General features: G+C 38.6%; 3 protein-coding genes across 3 annotated transcripts; 2 read left to right on the forward strand and 1 right to left on the reverse strand.

Annotated features, from left to right (window-relative positions):
• Positions 1-278: 278 nt before the first annotated feature.
• GCK72_024811 (uncharacterized protein) lies at positions 279-7485 on the forward strand (the record flags this gene model as incomplete). Its single annotated transcript, XM_053736063.1, has 19 exons — positions 279-326; positions 1159-1234; positions 1284-1357; positions 1404-1595; positions 1654-1908; positions 1960-2154; positions 2283-2401; positions 2460-2606; positions 2655-2783; positions 3016-3148; positions 3801-3900; positions 4078-4294; positions 4338-4449; positions 4496-4597; positions 4897-5180; positions 5229-5443; positions 5750-5886; positions 5938-6322; positions 7334-7485. The coding sequence occupies 19 exons, from the start codon at positions 279-281 to the stop codon at positions 7483-7485; spliced, it is 3072 nt and encodes a 1023-aa protein (XP_053579629.1).
• Positions 7486-8725: 1240 nt separating this feature from the next.
• On the forward strand, positions 8726-10947 carry GCK72_024812 (uncharacterized protein; the record flags this gene model as incomplete). The annotated part of the gene is made up of 7 exons (XM_003117662.2): positions 8726-8804; positions 8856-8978; positions 9526-9630; positions 10062-10180; positions 10229-10321; positions 10367-10637; positions 10685-10947. 7 exons carry the CDS (start codon positions 8726-8728, stop codon positions 10945-10947), a joined length of 1053 nt encoding a protein of 350 aa, XP_003117710.2.
• Positions 10948-11478: 531 nt separating this feature from the next.
• GCK72_024813 (uncharacterized protein) lies at positions 11479-16722 on the reverse strand (the record flags this gene model as incomplete). The annotated part of the gene is made up of 12 exons (XM_053736064.1): positions 11479-11580; positions 12088-12223; positions 12282-12490; positions 12539-12629; positions 12680-12847; positions 12900-13001; positions 13049-13178; positions 13221-13476; positions 13522-13638; positions 13687-13796; positions 15367-15723; positions 16620-16722. 12 exons carry the CDS (start codon positions 16720-16722, stop codon positions 11479-11481), a joined length of 1881 nt encoding a protein of 626 aa, XP_053579630.1.
• Positions 16723-19711: the final 2989 nt, after the last annotated feature.

A 19711-nucleotide genomic window follows, 5' to 3' on the forward strand; every position in this document is an offset into this window, starting at 1 on the left:
ATTGATGATAGTGTAAGATTTTTATGGAACTCTCCTCAGCCTACGTTTTAACACTTGTCTCGGGTTGAATGACATCTTGATATGTCTTGGTGTTGATGCAAAGTGATAGATGAATGACATTAGAGATACGTTTCACATAATGTGTATATACACACCTCCTTTTTGTTTCCAACGTTTCTAACCGATACCTTCTACCCAAAAATCTAGCCAAAGCTTCCTGTGAGACGTAGAGAAAGTAGGAGGGAACAACACTATCTCTATAATGTTTTTTGTTGGATATGAGCGTCTTTATCTTATCTCCATGTAAACTTCAAATCAGACGCGGGGTGAGGAATTGAGAGACGTGCGGGAATAAAATAGAATCAAGCAAGTTGATAAGGCGGAATTGACAAGGTGCAAAACGAATATCCTCCAAAACGCTTTTTCCCTCCCGCCGTCGCCCCAATCTTTAGGAAGCACGTCTGCAGGACGCTGCGAATTTGACACACTGAAGCCTTTACGGCGTTGATGATGACTGACAAAAAAGTCGTTGTGTTGAAAGAAAAAGGAACGTTAGATCAGAACCCGACTCGAGATATGTAGTCTTATGGTCAATCAAATCCACGCTTCATCCGAAAGTGTCTGTCGGAACTTGAAACATGAAACCTTTCTAGTTCTTTGTGTCCTCGTCCTTCTGAATCATGAAGAACAAAAAAAAAACAGAGACAGCTGCAAAGTTTATTTACAACCTCAGATTACAGTCATCATAAAAAGATGATCATCAAGTTTTTATTCAGAGTTTACTGCAAGGATTAGTACTTATATAGGTGTGACCTCGGTTTTTTTGTCTGGAATTGCCTGTATTGGGAACTTTGTTGAGAAGCAGCGAAAAAAAGGTTCACGGTTGATGACTACTGCAAAATGTTTTAACGACTTCTTATCGGCACGTAGGGATTCGGAAACCAAAGAAATAAAAGTTAGCACGTATATAAACAAACTGTTTATTTCTTTTCATCTTGGGTGTTCTGAAGTGACTTCCGACAACTTGAACTTTGGTTTTACGAGAGAAAAAAACTACGCTGGAGGTCAGAAAGTTGCAACGCACTGTAATTTTATAATCAGATTAACACGGAAACAATATGCGGAACTAAATACAGAATAACAGACTTCTTTTTTCAGAATGCAATTGCATTTCTTCCATTCTTCAACGAGGATGACCTAAAATACACATTTGGAGTAGAATCTCATGCTAAAGGTAACAATAGTAACTAGAATTCAAAAATATGAACACAGAATATTTTTAGTTCCAAAGCATGAAGAGATTGATCCAATGCCGTATTATCATCAAAATGGTAGCTTGCATAAACTGGAATTTACGGTACAACAAGAAAATCATTATCAAAATTCGAAAATGACATGTTCAGGCATTCAACAAAAAGTACAACTTGACATTTGAGCCCACCTTGGCAAAGTTGCTCTCTTCTGGAGTGACTATTGTTAAGAAAAACGAAAAGAAGGGAGGCTCGTTGGACTTTGGATCAACACTTGACAGTTGTCATTACCATCATTACGGCGAGAAAGTGTACGCTGCTATCAGTAATTGTGATGGAAGAATAGTAAGGGAGAATGCATCAGGGTGTGGTTTTCAAAACTTTCTATTCTGTTATTTTTCAGAAAGGGACAGTTATCGACGATGGCGAGATTATTGTGATTCACCCGTTCCCTGATCACCATGCTCATCGATCAAAAAGAGCTACTGAAAACGGAGCACATGTAGTGTACAAAAGAGAAACACTGGCCGGAGAACCAAAAGATTTCTGTGGTCTTGATAATGTTGTGACTGAGGAATCTTTGGTGGAAGATGAAAGTGCTATATTTGAAGATGTCTTCGTTACTGGACAACGTCTTACTCAGCAATCTGATCTTATTGTGAGTTACTCACTGATTTGGTTTCAAATCGAACATTTCTCTATTATTCAGGTCGAACTGGCAGTTTTCGTTGATGAAAATCTTTGGAGACACTTCAGTAGTAAACACGGTGGAATGGCAGATCGAAAACTTCAAGATTACACTCTGACTCTTCTCAACAACATTCAGATCATGTACTATCAGCCAACTGCAAGCCCTCCACTCACTTTCCGTGTCATCCGATATGAAGTGCTTACCAGACAACCGGTAGGAATAAAAGAGAACGACTATAGAGTGTACTTGTCATGATATGAATTGGAAATTTCTGTTTCAGATTGAAAATTGACCACTGGATTATGATGGGGGATTATTCCATATGAAAGAAATTGTTTCAGGCCGCCCTTGCTGGATACCTTCACAATCATGGAAACGCTCAAATGTACTTGGATCGGTTCTGCAGATACCAGCGAAATCTAGCTGTTCGCGACTGGGATCATGCTATTATGCTAACTGGGTAATTGAAAGAGACACGGCGCAAAAGGACATATCTAATTAGCTGTGGTTGTTTGTAGTTACGACATTCATCGGGGTGCTGGATCTCGTTCAATTTCCGGAATCGCTCGTCTTGATGGAATGTGTGATCCATGGAACACGTGTACTTTGGCCGAAGGATTAGACTTTACATCTGCATTCATCGGAACCCATGAACTTGGTCACAGGTTAGAGAATGAAACAAATTCACAGTAAAGAACATTCTATAATTTTAGTGTTGGAATGCGTCACGATGAGCCTTACTGCCCATCCAAACACATCATGTCGTCATCATTGGGTCCCGGAAAAGTCACGTGGTCGACTTGTTCGTTGAGAGATTACCATCAGTTCCTGCAACGTCTTGAGTACGTTTTTCTGCTTCATTGACTACAGATATTGAAAAAAAACGGTTTGGTTTCGGAAATTGAACTAATTTCTGTCATGTGTCTTATTTGGTAACACGCGAATGCACTCGGAAAGTGGGATGATCCGATCTGACCTTTAGGTTTTGTAGGTTTAGATGACTTTGAGGGATCGGAAGGATGACAAAGACTAGGACGTCGAGTTAAGCTTCTCGAATATATGTTTTCATTGTAGTGGCCGCGGCAAAAACTGTCTCCGTGTGTCAAATATGCCGACCAAATTGGAAGTCTCGTCCCACGTTAAACCCGGCCAAATCTATGATGCGAATCTCCAATGCGAACTGATGCATGGAAACGGATATCAGCAGGTTGGTTAAAGAAGACACTTTTCCTCATTAATCACCTTTTCTGCACCTCTTTCCGCCCACAGTTTGATCTAACTTCTGAAAAAAAGTGGGGGGTCGGCGGGAGGCAAAGAATCTAAGAATGAAATTCATTGTAAGAGATATCTTCTTTCATTCTTTGACCGCAACATTGCAACACGTCCAAAACAAGTGTATTTGAAAATAATTGCAAAGAGATAGAGAGAAATGAAACGGAGATGTTCATTCAATTCTTTATTCTCGACGTCGCCACTTCCGGCGAGTTGCGCCGCATCAATAGCATCTTCGCAATCAGAGAAAAAGAGGGGGGGTAGCAGCATCAGCAGCGCCTTCAAGAAAACGATATTGACACCGTATTCCAAATATCGTTTTTTCCTTCTTTCTCCTTGACTGCGCTCTTCTCCATTTTTCCGTGTCGATGTCATTTTTTCTTCTTCTCTCTTTCTCCCTTATTCAATCTTCTCAAATTCACATGCTGTCCATCTTTGACGGTGTGAAACTTTTTGTGACCAGGCAGGAAGACGGGAAAAAAAGAAAAAGTGACGGTGACCACATTGAGAAGGAGAGAAATGGAAATTTATGCGGACAACTAAGGGGGTGAAATGAAGTGATGCAGCTTTCTTATTGTTATTTACAGGTCACACCTCGTCAAGACTCGTATGATGGCATTTGCTACATGATGTGGTGTGGACAGTCATCTTTCGGCAGAATTATTACCTCGCATCCGGCGTTGGAAGGTTGGTAAAACGAAGGAATTGATAGAAAAAAAAACAAGAAGGGGGTCGTGAAATGTGAAATTGACCGCAACCGTCTGGGGGCACTAAACAAATTGAAGAAAGTGCAATGAACCCTGCGGCATTAAACAACTTGATTTGAAAAGTTAAACATCGGAAATCATTCAAATTTTTCTTCAGGAACTTTCTGTGGACCAAGCAAATGGTGCCAACTTGGAAGATGTGTTCCATGGACTGGAACCAATGAAATCGTGCCACCAGTGCAAAATGTTGCTCCAGTTGCTACAACTCTTCCATCAAGAGTTGATGGTTCGTGGTCCGGATGGGGAGCAACTATTTGCTCACAATGTACCTGTAACGGAATTCTTGGATCTGTTGGTCTTGCTGTTTCCAGAAGGTACTTTCGAGACCAAAAGACCAAATGTAATTAACTTTTTCAGAACATGTTCTGCTCCGTACCCAGCCAACGGCGGAAGCGATTGCATCGGTTCAACTTCTAGAGCAGTTCTTTGTTCTCGTCAGTGCGGTCGTGCCACCAAGTCTGTCGACGAGGTACTTAACGGTGTTCGCGCTTTGTCTTCATTCATTTTCCTTTCAGTACATTAGCGACAAGTGTATGGAACAGAAACGTCTCAAGAACGACCGTGAACTAACTGGAAAGGGAAGTCAACTCAACCGTTTCCCGCAACGAGCATGTAAAGTATGTAGAGGGGATTTCCGTTGTGGGGGTTTCCATTCCTTTTTCCGCTTTTTTACTATTTCTTTCAACCGTTTCGTCACCGGTGTCATTCGACTGACTAATATGATAAAAATGTTGATTAGGAAAAGAAAAAAGGGTGAAGGGACAGAAAAGAAGGAAAAGAGACATCGAGTACAAGTAATAAATCTGACTATTAGAAATTTTCTTGACAGTTAATACCAAAGAACAGTAACCTGTTAGTCGTCAGTTGATTAACTGATATTTTGATTGGATTTCAAAACAAGAAATGTGTCTCTCAGGTGTTCTGCGACGTTCAACAACATTACGGAAGTCAAAGGAATTACCGATTCTTTGGTGATAACCTGCCAGATGGTACAAGCTGTGGATATGACAGATATTGTTTGGATGGAGAGTGCTTGGCCCTCAACTGTAACAACAATGCTCTGGTGAGCCGTGATCAATCATGCCCATCTGAAACCTGTCCGATCACTGACCAATCTTCTTCTGTTTATCGTGGACAATGGGGAATATGGAGTCTTTGGACGAGCTGTAGTACTACATGTGGAGGTGGATATAGAAAACGGTACATTTCAGGAATACCAATAACATAAACTTAAGGAATTTATTTTAGTAACCGTGCCTGCTCCATCACAGGACAATGTGAAGGAAGTGAAGATGAAACCGAGAAATGTGCAACCGAACCATGCCCATCAGTCCTTCGAACCGGAAACGACTGGAGCACATGGACCGAATGGAACCATTGTTCTGTGTCATGCGGTCGCGGATCTCAAGCTAGATACCGCAAGTGTCTCAGTCCGCACCGAACCTTGGCATTCGACTGCCCTGGTGAGAACAAAGTCACCGATGAGCTTCGCATCACTTTCTTCAAAGGTTTACTAACACTTCTAACACACTATTTTGTTTCTGTTCACAAGTGAGAATGAAGTGAGGAAGAGAGAAGATATCCAGTCTTACCCTCTTTTTCATCCTCATCGCTTCCGCCTACGCACTGCTTGTTTTCCCTTGTTTTAATCTTTTGATCGTCTCTCACACACTTAACAAATCCTATTAATTATTGTGTAATGTTTTGAAATGTTTTTTGTGTTCTTCGTATGTTCCTAAATAATTTGTTATTATTTCACTATGTTCCAGAGAAAAACATCGAAGTCCGCTCCTGCGATAATGGTCCATGCAATGCAATTGGTGTCTGGGGAACTTGGGGAGGATGGAGCACATGCTCAACATCATGTGGACCTGGTACCCTTGTCAGACAGAGAACTTGTAACAGAGTAAGTTTTTTGACTTTTGCTCCCTTATTCAAAAATTATGTAATTTCCCAGGAACCATGCGACGGATCAGCCCACGAACGTAGATCATGCAACGTAGCCACATGTCAAAACGATGGAATATGGTCCCTATGGAATGAGTGGTCGGATTGCAGCAGAGTTTGCGGAAAAGGACTTAGAAGTAGAAGCAGATCTTGCTTCGGAAGTGGATGTATGGGTGCTAGCTCGGAACAACAATTCTGTAATGAGCAAGCTTGCGCTACATCAAATGCGAATGATTGGGGAACATGGTCAGGATGGTCTCAGTGCTCTGTGAGCTGTGGAGCCGGAGTGAAAAGGAGGACGAGGACGTGTCGAACTGGAAACTGCCCTGGAAATTACAAAGAATCAGCTATTTGTAATGATAGGGATTGTGAGAATAGGAATGCTGCTTGGGGAGGTGAGTAGACAGTTTTTGTGTAGTTATGACCTAATTATGACAATTCAGATAATGAAATCACAATTTTCTAATAACAAGTATAATAATAATGATAGTATATAAAAATAGTAAGTTAGTGATGTATTGTTTAAGTTTAAAATATAAATTCAGTCATGTCCACTCTGTTTATCCAAATCGATTTAGTACCTCCTTCCCCAATGTTTTGTGCTGTCTTCTTTGTTCCCGTTCAGTTTTCCCATATCTCAATCTTCCGAAACAGTAGTATTGAGAAAAAGAATCAAAAGATAGAACACTTTCTAAGATACGGTTATAACACCAATCAGCGCTTATCAATGACCACACTTTTGCAAAAGGTGTTTTGATCCGTTTGATACTGTGTTCAATCACCTCCCATCTTTTTTTTTCTATCTGGCGTCAGAATGGTTCGATTTGCAATGAATTGATGATAAGAGATATGATGACTTGATCCGATTTGACTTGCCGAAACCGTTTATTGAGTTATTTAGTTAGTCGCCTGTTCAGTACCGTTGAAAACGGAGAAGAAAAAAAAGTCGAGAAGTTGCGAAACGACATACTGTAGATTTATAGTCGTTTGTCAAGTCAAGTCGACAATAGAATAAGTCTTTTTCCCATTGGTGGTGAGAGATTGCGGCCGAAACGTGGACGACCTAACCCAGAATCTCATTATTTTCTCGGAATTTGCGAGAATTGCCCATGGTCATAGTGTGGGGGTGGGGGTCACGTGAATTGGTATGAGGAGTAAAAATGAAACTTGTAAAGGATACAAAAAAACGGAACACACCCTTACAATTATTGTTTTGAGACTAGGGACATTGGAAAATCAAAACCAACAATTTACAAGTAGCGGGGGTCACAAAGTACCAAAATACAAAAAGTACAAGATTCATAGTAACAACATCTAAAGTATTTGTAATCCTCTGTCACCCTGTTGTCCATTTCTTTCAGTTGTTCGGTTTTGATACAAAAAGTTAATTGGTGTCATTTTTTCAGGATGGGGATATTGGTCGTCGTGCAGTGAAACATGTGGTGATGGTGTTCGTAAACGTGTCCGCAAGTGCTACGGAAGCGGAAACTGTGATGGTCAACAATACGAAAAACAATACTGTAATCTGAGGACATGCGATTTCCGAAGAAAGTTCTAAAAGCCACCTGAGAAACAACTACAATATCATGTTTCCTCCCACCTCTCTTCTTTTTAATGTTGTATTTATTGTCTTCTCTCTTATTATCCCTTAATTTTGACTTCATTGGCTCAACCTACCTATCACTTTTCCATGTAAATACAACATCCCTCTCCAAATGTTTCTCATGTTTTTCTTCTCGTTCACTGATCCTTCTAGTTATCTATGTCAATTGCAATCGGTACTTTTTCATCATTCCTCAACATTGGTTAATTTTTTTTTCAAACTGTTTTTTCACTTATTTTTTTTGCTGAGATATAGGTATTGTTCCTTGAGTGTTCTACTTGTTAGACCATCACTGGTCGCCTCATAACTACGGGTTTTGAAATTTAATAAAAGAAAGTATTTTATGGATTTTCGGATTCTAGAACTGAATTTTCATCTAGATAAATGTTATCCCATTGAGTCTTTTTTCTCTAGAATATTGACACATGGTATTTTTTGAAACTGTTTTCACTTCACCGCATTTTCCTTTTTTGTGTTATTGTGATAATGAACTTATTTGAATGAGACCATTGACTACAGAGACATAACAAAATTAACAGTAACAATATATTTTAGTGACTTGCTGTAATCAATCTCCAACCGCCTCGTTGATAAGAGGGAACAACAATTTTATTACTTTCATTCCCAACGGAAATGCCCTAGTTTTGCGCCTGTATAACACAGCATTCGACGTTTTTATTAAGACAAACAATGTGTTGATCAAATCGAGAATCAAGTGATATATTGGTTTTCAATTTTTGTTTTACTATCTATGTTACAATGAGAGATCTAGTCATAAAACCACGTGTTTCCTCTGTATCAGGTTCAGTCTAATCGTTGACACTGTACTTTTATCTTTCTTTTTCGTTTTTCATGAAATCAGTTGTTCTCATAATCATTTCTTTTCCTTGTATTACTTCCCCTTTCGAGTGTTTTCATGTATTCTCCGATTTCTATTATTCGAAATTTCAAAACCAGTTATAATCAAACCGTTCGATCTCATTTACGGAAAGTCTTTTTCTCCTTTCTTCTCTCTTTCTGATATTGAATTTGCATGGTCCAAAAATGGCCTTGAGAAAATCGGCGGAAGGCAAAACCTTTTTTCCGAATCGACTATCTTCTTGTAGAAAGAGATTTGCCATTAGACATAAGTCAAATCTCATCTTCTGAACGAAGTAAACAGATCCATTGCAGTTTTCGCGTGTTTCTGAGAACCATGACAATCAAGTGGGAAGAAGAAGTGGAGAAGCGACTCTTGGATTATATGAGTCACTCATCCACAACTGGAAACGAAGGTGTGACCATTTGGATAAATGACATGACCAAAAATAATTCCGAGGTTTCAGCAAAGTTTGCCGAAGTTGTGGCAAAAGACTTGGAGGATAACGGTTGGACTGTTCAAAAGCAGTTCATCCCGGACACAGATCGGTTCAATGTGTACGCCACATTTCGAAACTCAGACCCAAAATGTAGGTCCCAGAGATAACATAGAGAAGATAAATATTTTATGCGGTTGTGTTTAGAAAACGGTATTATCTCAAAACCTGAAATATTACTGTAAACAAAAAATCACAGCTTTTAGTCGCAATAAATTTAACCCGAAGCCAACCAATATTTCTGCATATACTGGTTTATGAAGAAAAATATATATATGCAGATGCTTAGTACGGTAGTGCTGTAGGAGCTCAAAAGTAAAGAAAATTAATTTTTTTCCCCCAACTATTTCCATGCTTGAGTCAAACAGAAAATAGGTTATCTAAAATGAAGAAGATTATTTTCACTTGATATTCTCAGGGTGTTCTGCATAAAGTTTGATAGAGCCCAGTGTTCCTAACTTGAACTAAAAGTTCAAATTTAGTTAGCCAACATTTATTTTTTCCTTCAAGTCATGATGTTTATTTAAACACATTGATCAAAAACCTAGACCAATTATTTTTTATAAAAAAACACTCTGCTAACTAAATAAGGAGGTACTTTAAATGAAACACAAAGAAACACAATCCTACTTCATTTCAGATGTCAAAGTGCTATTAAACACTCATCTGGACACAGTTCCTCCGTACTTTCCACCCACCCAGGACGACAAGAACATCTATGGAAACGGGTCGAATGATGCTAAAGGTTTTTTCCTATTCATTTTTGTTTTTTGTTCATCTCGTGTCCGGAAGTAAGATGACCTTCGGTCACTTGATTCTTATTTCCCTAGTGTTCTGCAATGTTGCGAGAAATTATTTTAATGTCCCAATGGTGTCGCGCATCCGATTGTATAACAACGGATGAAGAAGGACATCTGTTTTACGAGACTGAACTTTGTTCAATTCATTTTATTTCTTGGTAGCCACTCGGACAAACTTTACACAGAGATGTCGGAAACTTTTGCAAACGTCCATTATACCGAGAACATAAGTGAGATTGATCATGGCAAGAAAAAACTGTGAAAGGATAGGAGAGGGTGCAATTATCAAAAAATTATTGTCTGGCGACTTCTGTACTTTGTATGTAAAAAATGTCTACAAAATGAATGGAAAAGTGACAAGACAAAGCCGTTTCAGGACAATTGGCTGCAATGGTCACAGCCGCCACCATTATTTCAAACACCGACGAGGATGTTGCAAGGGCATTAGGATTACTTTTTGTGGTCGGAGAGGAACTTGACCATGTTGGAATGATTGTGAGGGGTGTGCAGAAAATATGAGTTCAAATTTTGAAAAATTTTTAGGAGGCAAACAAACTTGGTATCCTTCCAGACTACTTGCTGGTTGGAGAACCCACAGAGTTGAAGTTTGGAACTATTCAGAAAGGAGCTCTGAAGGTTTATATTGGGAAAAAGTGAAATTTTCAATATTTCAAGTTTCAGGTTAAATTAACCGTAACCGGCCAAGCTGGACATTCCGGTTATCCAGATTCTGGAACAAGTGCCATTCACAAAATGGTGGAAGTGCTAAATGACGTTTTGAAGTTTGAATGGCCATCTGACAAGACCTATGGGTCTACCACTCTCAACGTTGGAAAAATAGCTGGTGGTCAAGCGTTGAATGCGTGGGCGGCTCAATGTGATGCTGATATATTCTTCCGTGTCGTTACTTCGGTCAAAAATATTGAAGAACTACTGAACAAGGTTGTTGATGGTTAGTTCCTTACTATTTCAGCAATTCAATGAACGTTTCATTTGTAGGCCGTGCTGAGGTTACTCTTCTGAGTTCCAACGACCCTGTGATCCTGGATGTTCCACCTATTGAAGCAGAAACCGATCAAGTGTCATTCAATACTGATATTGCTTACTTTGACGCGAAGGACAAGGTTAAGGCAAAATATCTGTTTGGAGGAGGCTCTATCAAGAATGCCCATTCGAAAAATGAATTCATTCCAAAAGATGAACTACACAAGTGCACTTCTACTTTGGTCAAGCTTGTTCATAATTTGTATTCCCATCATTAAGATTTAGTATTTTTGAAAATCCTGAATAAGTTTGAGTAGTTCCTTATGAATACTGCAGATAGAACAGTTTATCGTTTGGACTGATTGAATAAATAATTTTCAAGATTTAAAAAACAGAGAGAAACAATTCAGAAAAAAGGATGGTATAGTGATAAAATAGAAAAGGAAAAACCCTATAAAATCACAATCGGAAATGAGAAAGCTGTGAAAAATGGATAGGTTACTAAAATTTCAGAAAGAATGTTCAAATGTTGATCATTTTCAGAGAAGCTTTAAAAACACACGGACAGAATTTTGAGAGAAAGAGAAAATTCAGTGAAAAGATCAGAGAGATGAAAAAAGAGAAGTAAGAAACATAAATCACCAACTTTTAAAATAATATAATTTCTACTAGAAACATTTGGGCAACTTTGGCGGACAGAAATTTCTAGGATTGAGAAGATGAATTCTAAATGAATATTTGAAAACGGTAATGTCAAGAAAACCTGATATCATGAAGCAAAAACCCAAGAGAATGAGACTTTCCAAGTGTTAGAAAAAGAGCATCGGGTCACTGGACGACATTTTGTGAGAGAGGCGTGATGGTGACATTGGAGTTTTCCCTCCGGAGACATCATCCATATACTGAGCGTACTGGAAATTAGGAAGGATTATGAACTGAATGATGAAGACATAGCCGGCAAAAACAATCGAGATCACATCTGCGGGTGCAAAATGATGATATTCCACAGCTAGAAGTTCCACCAAAATGAATAAGCAAAAAATTTTGAATGAAATCATTAACTTTGCGTTTTCAATTCAAAAATGAAATAATAATAGTGATACCAATAAATTCACTTTTTACACTTTTTACACCAAACTTTAGCTGGTTCAAATCAACTTACTTGTTCTGCTATTGAAAATTCATTTTTCTGAAATTTTGGTATTTGTTTCGGTGAATCAACAAGTTTGTGCATTCAATCAACAACTGTCAGAATATTAAAACAGATTGAAACCGTTGAAATATTTTGTCAGTTCATCACCCGATACTACTCGTGCACATATCTCATAACCAAAAAACTTGAATGCAAAAATAAAATAAAAAAGTCACGAAAAGCAGAACCACAGATTCAAACTATAATCAATCTCATATTGTTTTACCATCTGTGGACCAACATTGTCTTCAATCCATCGGAGCAAATGAACATTGTATGGTACATATGGTTGCCGTAGTAAGTGTTCTTGAACTTCCAGGAAACGTTTCAAATCTTCCAGAGTTATTCGATCTTTTGATGGCCTGGAATGATGAAAATTTCGGTTGGATAAGCAAAAAAGGAGAGAATGGTCAGTGGGACACAAAAACTTGCCTAGTCTTTTTCAATGCGGCAATTATACGCATCGCTTCTCGAATGTCATCGCTCATATTTGCAAAACCACGTCGAGCACCACGAATCTTTCTTCCAAAGTAGTGAAGTTTGGTGAATGTCCGTTTGAGAGTAGAGGAGCAGAGATCCAGAGAGGCAGTGATGACAGCTAATCCAATAATCACATAAGATACGGCGAGCTGTAATGATTTCTTTTATCAAAGAATAATTGCTGACATGCAACTCACAGCCAAATAGTAGTGCTGTTGAACTCGAATGTTTCCTAAACCAATTGTAGTGATAGTGTTGAATGAGAAAAATACTCCATGTATGAACGACCTGGAAATATTAGTTATGGTTTTTTGCAGACGCTAAATTGTTACACTTACCATACTGGTCCCTTCTCAAAAGTATTGAACAACAAACTTCCAACACAACAATAACCAATAATAAGCGTGAAATAACTGGCAATTGGCAGTTGCAAACGATCCTCTTCGTCTTCACACTCTTCGTCGTCTAAACTACTGGCGTTCCGTTTTTTACTTTTCTTCAACTCCCTGAAATGTCAGAATATGAATAATATTAATTGAAAGTCAAAAAAAAACTCACATTGAGTCTATAGAATCCACATCAGTGTCAAACAAGTGAGTCCGAACCATTTCCACCAAGTTGGCTATCATTTTCCACATTGCCAGAAGTTTTGCATACGTTCTATAATTGAATCATTTTAATTATTGAAAATTTTTTTGGAAACCAACCGAATAACAATTTCAGATAAGAACTTTCCGATATCAGCAGCAGTTATGAACATTAACGGGATACCTATGAGACCAAAAAATACGGTGAATATTCTTCCGGGATCAGTGGCAGGCGTAACATGGTCGTAACCTGAAATCTTTGAAGTAGAAAAATTAATTTGAACAACAAAACCTGTAGAAGTTATCACAGTAAGCGCATAAAGTGTAGCAGCAGCAAATGTCCATCTAGTAGTCATTCCTTCTTGTTCTCCAGTCCACAATTGATTGGTATCAGTGAAGCGGTCGTCATACTCGTGAGCTTTTGATAGCGATTCCAGTAGTGGTCTCATTCGACTCTCCACCGTTGTGGCGTCACTACGGTTTGATGATAATGCAATAGTTTCATTAATGATTTGGGAATAGATATCGAAGACATGTTTCACTTTGGCCTAAAAACAAAAAGTCATAATTCCGTTAGATGGAAACAAAAATACCTTTCTGCCCTCTAATTCATGATCAGCTTCAAGCCAAATAAATACGGTCGCTCCCATGGCAATATACGATAACAACAAAACATTGAGACCAACATGAGGAAGTAGGATTTTCAATAGCTGGAAATTAAAAAATTTTCTTTTTCCCTTCTGAAATACAATGATTACTTTCAGAATCCTCCTCCAGATAGGAACCCGCACCACAATTGGTTGTTCAGGAACATCCTCGATACCTTCTCTCCTGTTATATTCTTCCCATTTCACACGACCAATGTTCTCTGTAAAAAAAGAGAAAATTAGATTTTGACAAAGAAAAAAGGGGCCCCAGGGTTGTGTGATGATCAATAGCAATTCATCCCCTCTATTCTATTCAACTAATTTTATTTGGCTTCTTTTTTGTTTAGAAGGTTTTGGTATTGAAAAGGACTATTTCAGGATCTGATATTTTCAGAATATCTGGTTTTTGGATTGTGCGGCACAAACACACCAACAGGAACTGATGTCTAAGTACTTCCGCAAGAATAGCGTTCATAGATGAAAGAAATAATATTAATAAAATTAACTTGTCACACACAGAAAAATTTGGTTCTATTCATCTTTCAATCCTTCGATTCTTTTTCAATCCAGCTTTTTAACTTTACTAGACACTTACCTCGAAACAAAGGTGGCAGACAATGCTCAGGTAAAGAGGAAACAAACGCAAGATCGGAGAGCGGAAGTCTCAATTGTGGTTTTTGGACAACTTGAAATATTCTTCCGACTCCCAACGAGCCCATTAGAAAATACTAGTGGTTATGATGGCACAGAAGTTTAGGATTGGCCAAGACAGATGGCTAGCCAAATTAACCCGAATTGGACATTTGATCCACCAGTTCCGTTCCGTTTGGTCTGATTTCACAAGTAGGGAGAGGAAAAGAATATGAATAGAAGTGAAAGGGTTTCAACTTGACAACTATCCGCTAATTCTGATTGTAATATAGAAAAAGGGGAATATGTTTTGGTCTAGGCTTCAAAAGTTTCAAAACTAGTCGATGAGCAGAAGTAGAAGGGGGGTGTCGATTGTGTTGGCAATTGCAGATATCCGGCGGGCGGCCAACGAGAAAGGAAATACGAAACGCGAGAAGAGGTTGCGACACCGATCCCGCGGTCCCCTCATTTAAAACATTCTCTACTAGTTTCGGGTTGTGAGACCCAAGACACCACCAAATCTTTTTTCATTTAGATTGTCCCTCACAAAAAAAACTCGAGAATAAATAGAATTGGAAGTGGGAACAACTTTTTCTGTTTTTTTTCCTATTTTTTGGTGTTTTACCTGCCTAAAACTTTGATAGAACTCAATAATAGTCAACTTTCTACAATTCCTATCATGTACATCAATGATCAGTGCGATAAAAACCGAAAACTTTTTGACTTCGTCTCTTTAGATTTCATGACACTCATAAAACTGCTCCTCTTTCCACTACCGAACTTTTATGCTTTGATTCCTTCGAAATAAAAATTCCAAGTCTCAATTTCTTCAGGAATTTCGTTCAAATCACCACTCTTTTTACCTGAGGCTTCTACACACAAACAAATAAATTTCTTTTTTCTTACTGAGAAAGGTTGAGTGATAGCTCGTCGTCGAGACGGATAAGTAGGAGAACCCGCGAGTGGAGGGGGCACTAATGACGCGATGAAAAGATGAATAACATGGCAGGACGTGAGAAAATGAATGGATTGTTTGATTGTTTCAATTGATGCTAGACCACGAATCAGATCAAAGACTACAATTTGTACAAAGTGTAACAAGGGATTTAATTGCTTTTTTCACATGTCAGGGATAGGATTTCTGGTGGTGTGAAGACTTACCATCATATGCGAAGGCAAATTGGTGAGATCTTACTGTATTATGGCGGCTCAGTGCAGCTGAATTCCGATTGCTTGGTGGTTTACTTGGTGGTCTACTCGGCGGCCTACTAGGAGGTTTCCGATAGTGGTAGTACGGTATAAATGGGTCACCAACTCCAACAGTAGCCGAAGTAATCGACGGTCGTGGTTGAGCAGTTGCAGAGCTTTTCCGCCTCCCGCCAGCAAATAATGGGGGATTATCATGAAGATGCGCAAGAGTAAGACGTCGAAACGAGTATGCTCCGGATGAACCCATCGGAACACCACGGGTGAATACACATAGAGGATTGTGAGCTCTCGGAGGAGCTGGAGCTGGTGCTGGATGCGCTCTATTGGTTCTATGGGAGGGCTCTTCTTTTCGCACCTTCGTGTCTCGTAATACTCCCACCTCCCGCCAGGAGCCACGTTCATCATGTCTGGGCACCTTACAAACAGCTGTGTGTGAGAAGTGAGTTTGTGTGTGTGTGCGCCACAATATATCGGTGTGTCGGCATCACTTTCTGGGCTCCGCCTATCACTTTTGGTATACAGATGTTGTTGTGTTCTTTCTTTGTTGTCATCAACAAGTCAAACCAGGTGATTTTTGGTTTTTTTCATTTTCAGTTCTCAGCTAAAAGAAATTTCTGAGAGCATCTCAACTAACAGTATATTCTAAAGAAACATTAATTCCGAATAAAAAGTATAACCCTTCTACTAGTTCAAAACTTGAAACTCCCAGAAATGTGCACTCGTTCTTCTTTTCTCAACTCAACACAGAAGTTTTTTTTTTCTTTAAAAATATTCGCTATCCCGAGAGAACCAATCAAAAAATCTCAGAAGCGGGGAGCAATAATCCCTCCGCAAAAACTTTCTGGTGTTGACGACTTTTCTAAGTGACACCTAGCGCCACTGCCATTTCAAATCGCTCCAGCCACAGACGTGTGATGCGGGCAATCTCAACTAGCTGGCAGAAAAACGCTGCACTTCGTCTTGTCGCTTTGATAAATGATACACAATATCATATCAATCATGACGACAAGATGATTCTTCTTCTCCAACACTGCGGTTCTACAAGAGAGCCCCAATATCTGGACAGGAGCATGTGTTGGGGGTAATTCAAAATGTTGATTTATGAGAGATTATTATTTGAGGGAAGAATGAGAGGTATTTGTGTAAACTGAGTGAAATACCTTGGAGGAGATGACTCAAGGATTAAAATATACGAAAATTCTTACGGTATCTGATAGCAGCAGCTGCAAAGAAGGGCAGTAGTGCGACCGCCGTCGGATTGTCTGGATAGATTCCAGTGTGTGCAGTCCTGGCCCATTCGGCAAACATGGTTCGACAACAAAAACTAAATTAATCATAAAAATCGAAGAAAAATCTGGGTGACACGATTGGTAGAAGGCTACTGGTGGGGACCGCTTGCGCTTTGGCGGCAACGGCGGGCGGCCTGACCGAGAGTTTCCGCGCGTCTGGAACGATGAATAACAAGTCTCTGGGGGAATATCGAGGGCGACAAGTGAGCAATGCCGATTGTGTCTTTTTTGTGCTCAGTCTCTTCACTTCATAATAAACGTCAGAGATTGATATCTGAACTTTTTTAGGGGAAGTGTATAAAGGGTGCACTAACGTTGGAAGTTTGGAATTTGTTCGCGAAACATTAGCTTTTTTCGAAGGAGTTGAGAAAATAAGAGACTGAAACGCAAAAAAGATCACAAAAACACAGGGAGGAATGTTTCAAGCTGAAATGTGGAAAGTTGAAACGGTAATAAAGTTTTGGAAAGAATTCACTAAAACAACTAACTACTAGTTGTCCTGGGATATCCTCCCTCCTGTCTTTACGGCTGCTTCATTCTGGGACTGCTCTTTTCTTTACGCCGACCAATTATCTTAGCGGGCGCCGCCACAATAGGCAAATAGCACGAAGTATGAAGATGTGAATTGCCTTTCTCAAGCCTCCACCAAGACGAACAAAAACTGGAGGAGCACAAAAGGAATTTGTCATTTCATTTGTCAAGTTTGCGTTCGTCGTTGTCGCCATGCAGGACGAACAGCAACCACCGTCAAAACTTTTATTTGTCAACAAAAATATGAAAAATAAGATTGAGAAATTATGCGACAATATGCGTTATGACAGAAACTCATCGTAAATTTGATAAGAATATTTTGATCTTGTGGAAACTGAGAAAACTCATTGAAAAAAATATGAATCAAACGTTTATACAAATTTGGTCGTTGAAATATTATTTTAAAGAAAATATATTATTTCCCGACCAAAAAAAATAATGTTTCCGGAAAAAATTACACATCTTCATAGTACCGCTTCATCTCAAAAAGGGATCTCAACTATGACATAGTAATCTAATTGTAGAAAACCAAATAAATTGTCTGAGTGTCTTATGAGAGAAACTCATCCGCAGGAAAAAACATTTTACTTACTTTCACTTTTCTAGAGGCAAAGTCTGAACCTTATGTTAGGTTTCGTGCATTCAAAATTCTTGTCACGCAATAATTATTTTCGTACATGAAATATCAAAAATCCTCAAAATAAGAAGTTGAAATCACAAAAAATTCCTTAGGATTCTGAAGGATTCTAATCCGAGGTTCATCTGACTTGAGGTTTTTTGTTTTCAGTTCACCATTTTCTTAAATCTCATTTAGACGAGAATCTGAAATTGCGTTGGCTATCCTATACTTTTGCTCATTGAGCATCTCTTACATAAACCTTATGTAACAATCTAGTCACATGAAAACGAAACTCATCAGAGGAATAGAAAAGAAAAACAATTGGAAAATGAAGAGAAGCAACGTTTCGAAATTCATAACTCGCATTATATGGATAATTGGAAAAAACAGCGTCGACCTTACGCAGTTTTTAAATTATTTTTTTTTTGATGATGGCTTATTAATTCTGCTCATAACCAGAAAGTGACATTTAGAAAAAGAAAATGGATATGGAGAAAAAAAATATGTTGATAGTAAGTGAGAAGGAACATGAATAGGAAAAAACTGGGCAAATGCTCAGAGTGAATAGAGAATTTCCAATTGCAAAAAAAGTTTTTGAAATGAAATGAATTATAAATTATTCCACATACTAGAGGAAGTTGTGTTTTTTTTTCAAAAAATGTGGGGAGAAAAACATTTGTGTTTTCTCATACAGGTTACAATACGGATTATTTAATTATATCACATTTATCAAAGTGACAGTACCTGATGCTTCAGGCGAGGTTGCTTCAATTTCAGCCGGCATCAAACCTTAGACGTTCTTCCTTCGATTCTGTCTAGGTACCAGAATAGAAATGATGTCGGTATCTCACTAGATGCAGGTAAGAGGTAAACTAAGTCCAAAAAACAAGAAAACGAATGATGAGGAGAAAAGTCATTTCCACATCTCGTAAACATGATTTTATACCTTGACTATCATAGAGCTGATCCAGATGATGACGGCGGCCATATACCATAATGTGAGCGCCACGACACGGAATGGGCTCAATCTTGTCTTCTCATTGCTTCCTTCTTTATATTATGTACATGCTTTTGATATTCCAACAATAATGATATGCACATTGAAAGCCACCTTATAAAACATCGTTGGGTATTAGTGGTTCTAACGGGGAGAGTTAAGCGGAGTATAACATTTTAACAGATATATTACATGATCCCCAGACAGTCCTAGTCAGTTTGCAATGTTTTGGTGTTTTCAGTAATTCAAGTAAAAAATAAAAAATAAAAATATTCTACTAACATCTTGAGAAATGTATAAATTACCATAAAATGAATGGTTAACTAGGATTGAACGGGAAAAAGGGAATGGTGTTCAAAGATGAGTAGTGTTTGTTTTTTCTCCACTTTATTCATCTATCAATAGTAAAAACTGACAGCTAACATAGTCAACACATGACATAGGAATATTTGATTAACTTCCATGAGCATGAAAACTTCGAACTTCTAAAATTTGGGAAGTTATGCTATTGAGGGGTTCAGAATTAGTAAAAAAAAGAAAAACCGCAAAAATGTAAACTTCAAAGTTCAAACCTTGCCCAACGGGGTGACTGGCTCCCAAAACTCACAAAAACTGAACTGGCAATGAACCAATGAATTTTTCAAGAGATTTTGAACATCAATGCACTTTATTCCCCCCTCCTAGTTTTATTTCTAAGTTCCCTCTTTTTCGGCCAGCCTAACTCTTCACTCTGTCTCATTCTGGACACTAAAGATGTACGGGGGTCCATCAAATGACACATTCAATAAAACTAAACAAGTGAGCGATTTAGTAGCCGATTGTGTTCAAGTAGGGATAAAGAATGACAAGTAATTAGGAAAA

The sequence above is a fragment of the Caenorhabditis remanei genome, chromosome X, assembly GCF_010183535.1.
Source record: "Caenorhabditis remanei strain PX506 chromosome X, whole genome shotgun sequence".
In the NCBI taxonomy this organism is placed as follows: domain Eukaryota; kingdom Metazoa; phylum Nematoda; class Chromadorea; order Rhabditida; family Rhabditidae; genus Caenorhabditis; species Caenorhabditis remanei.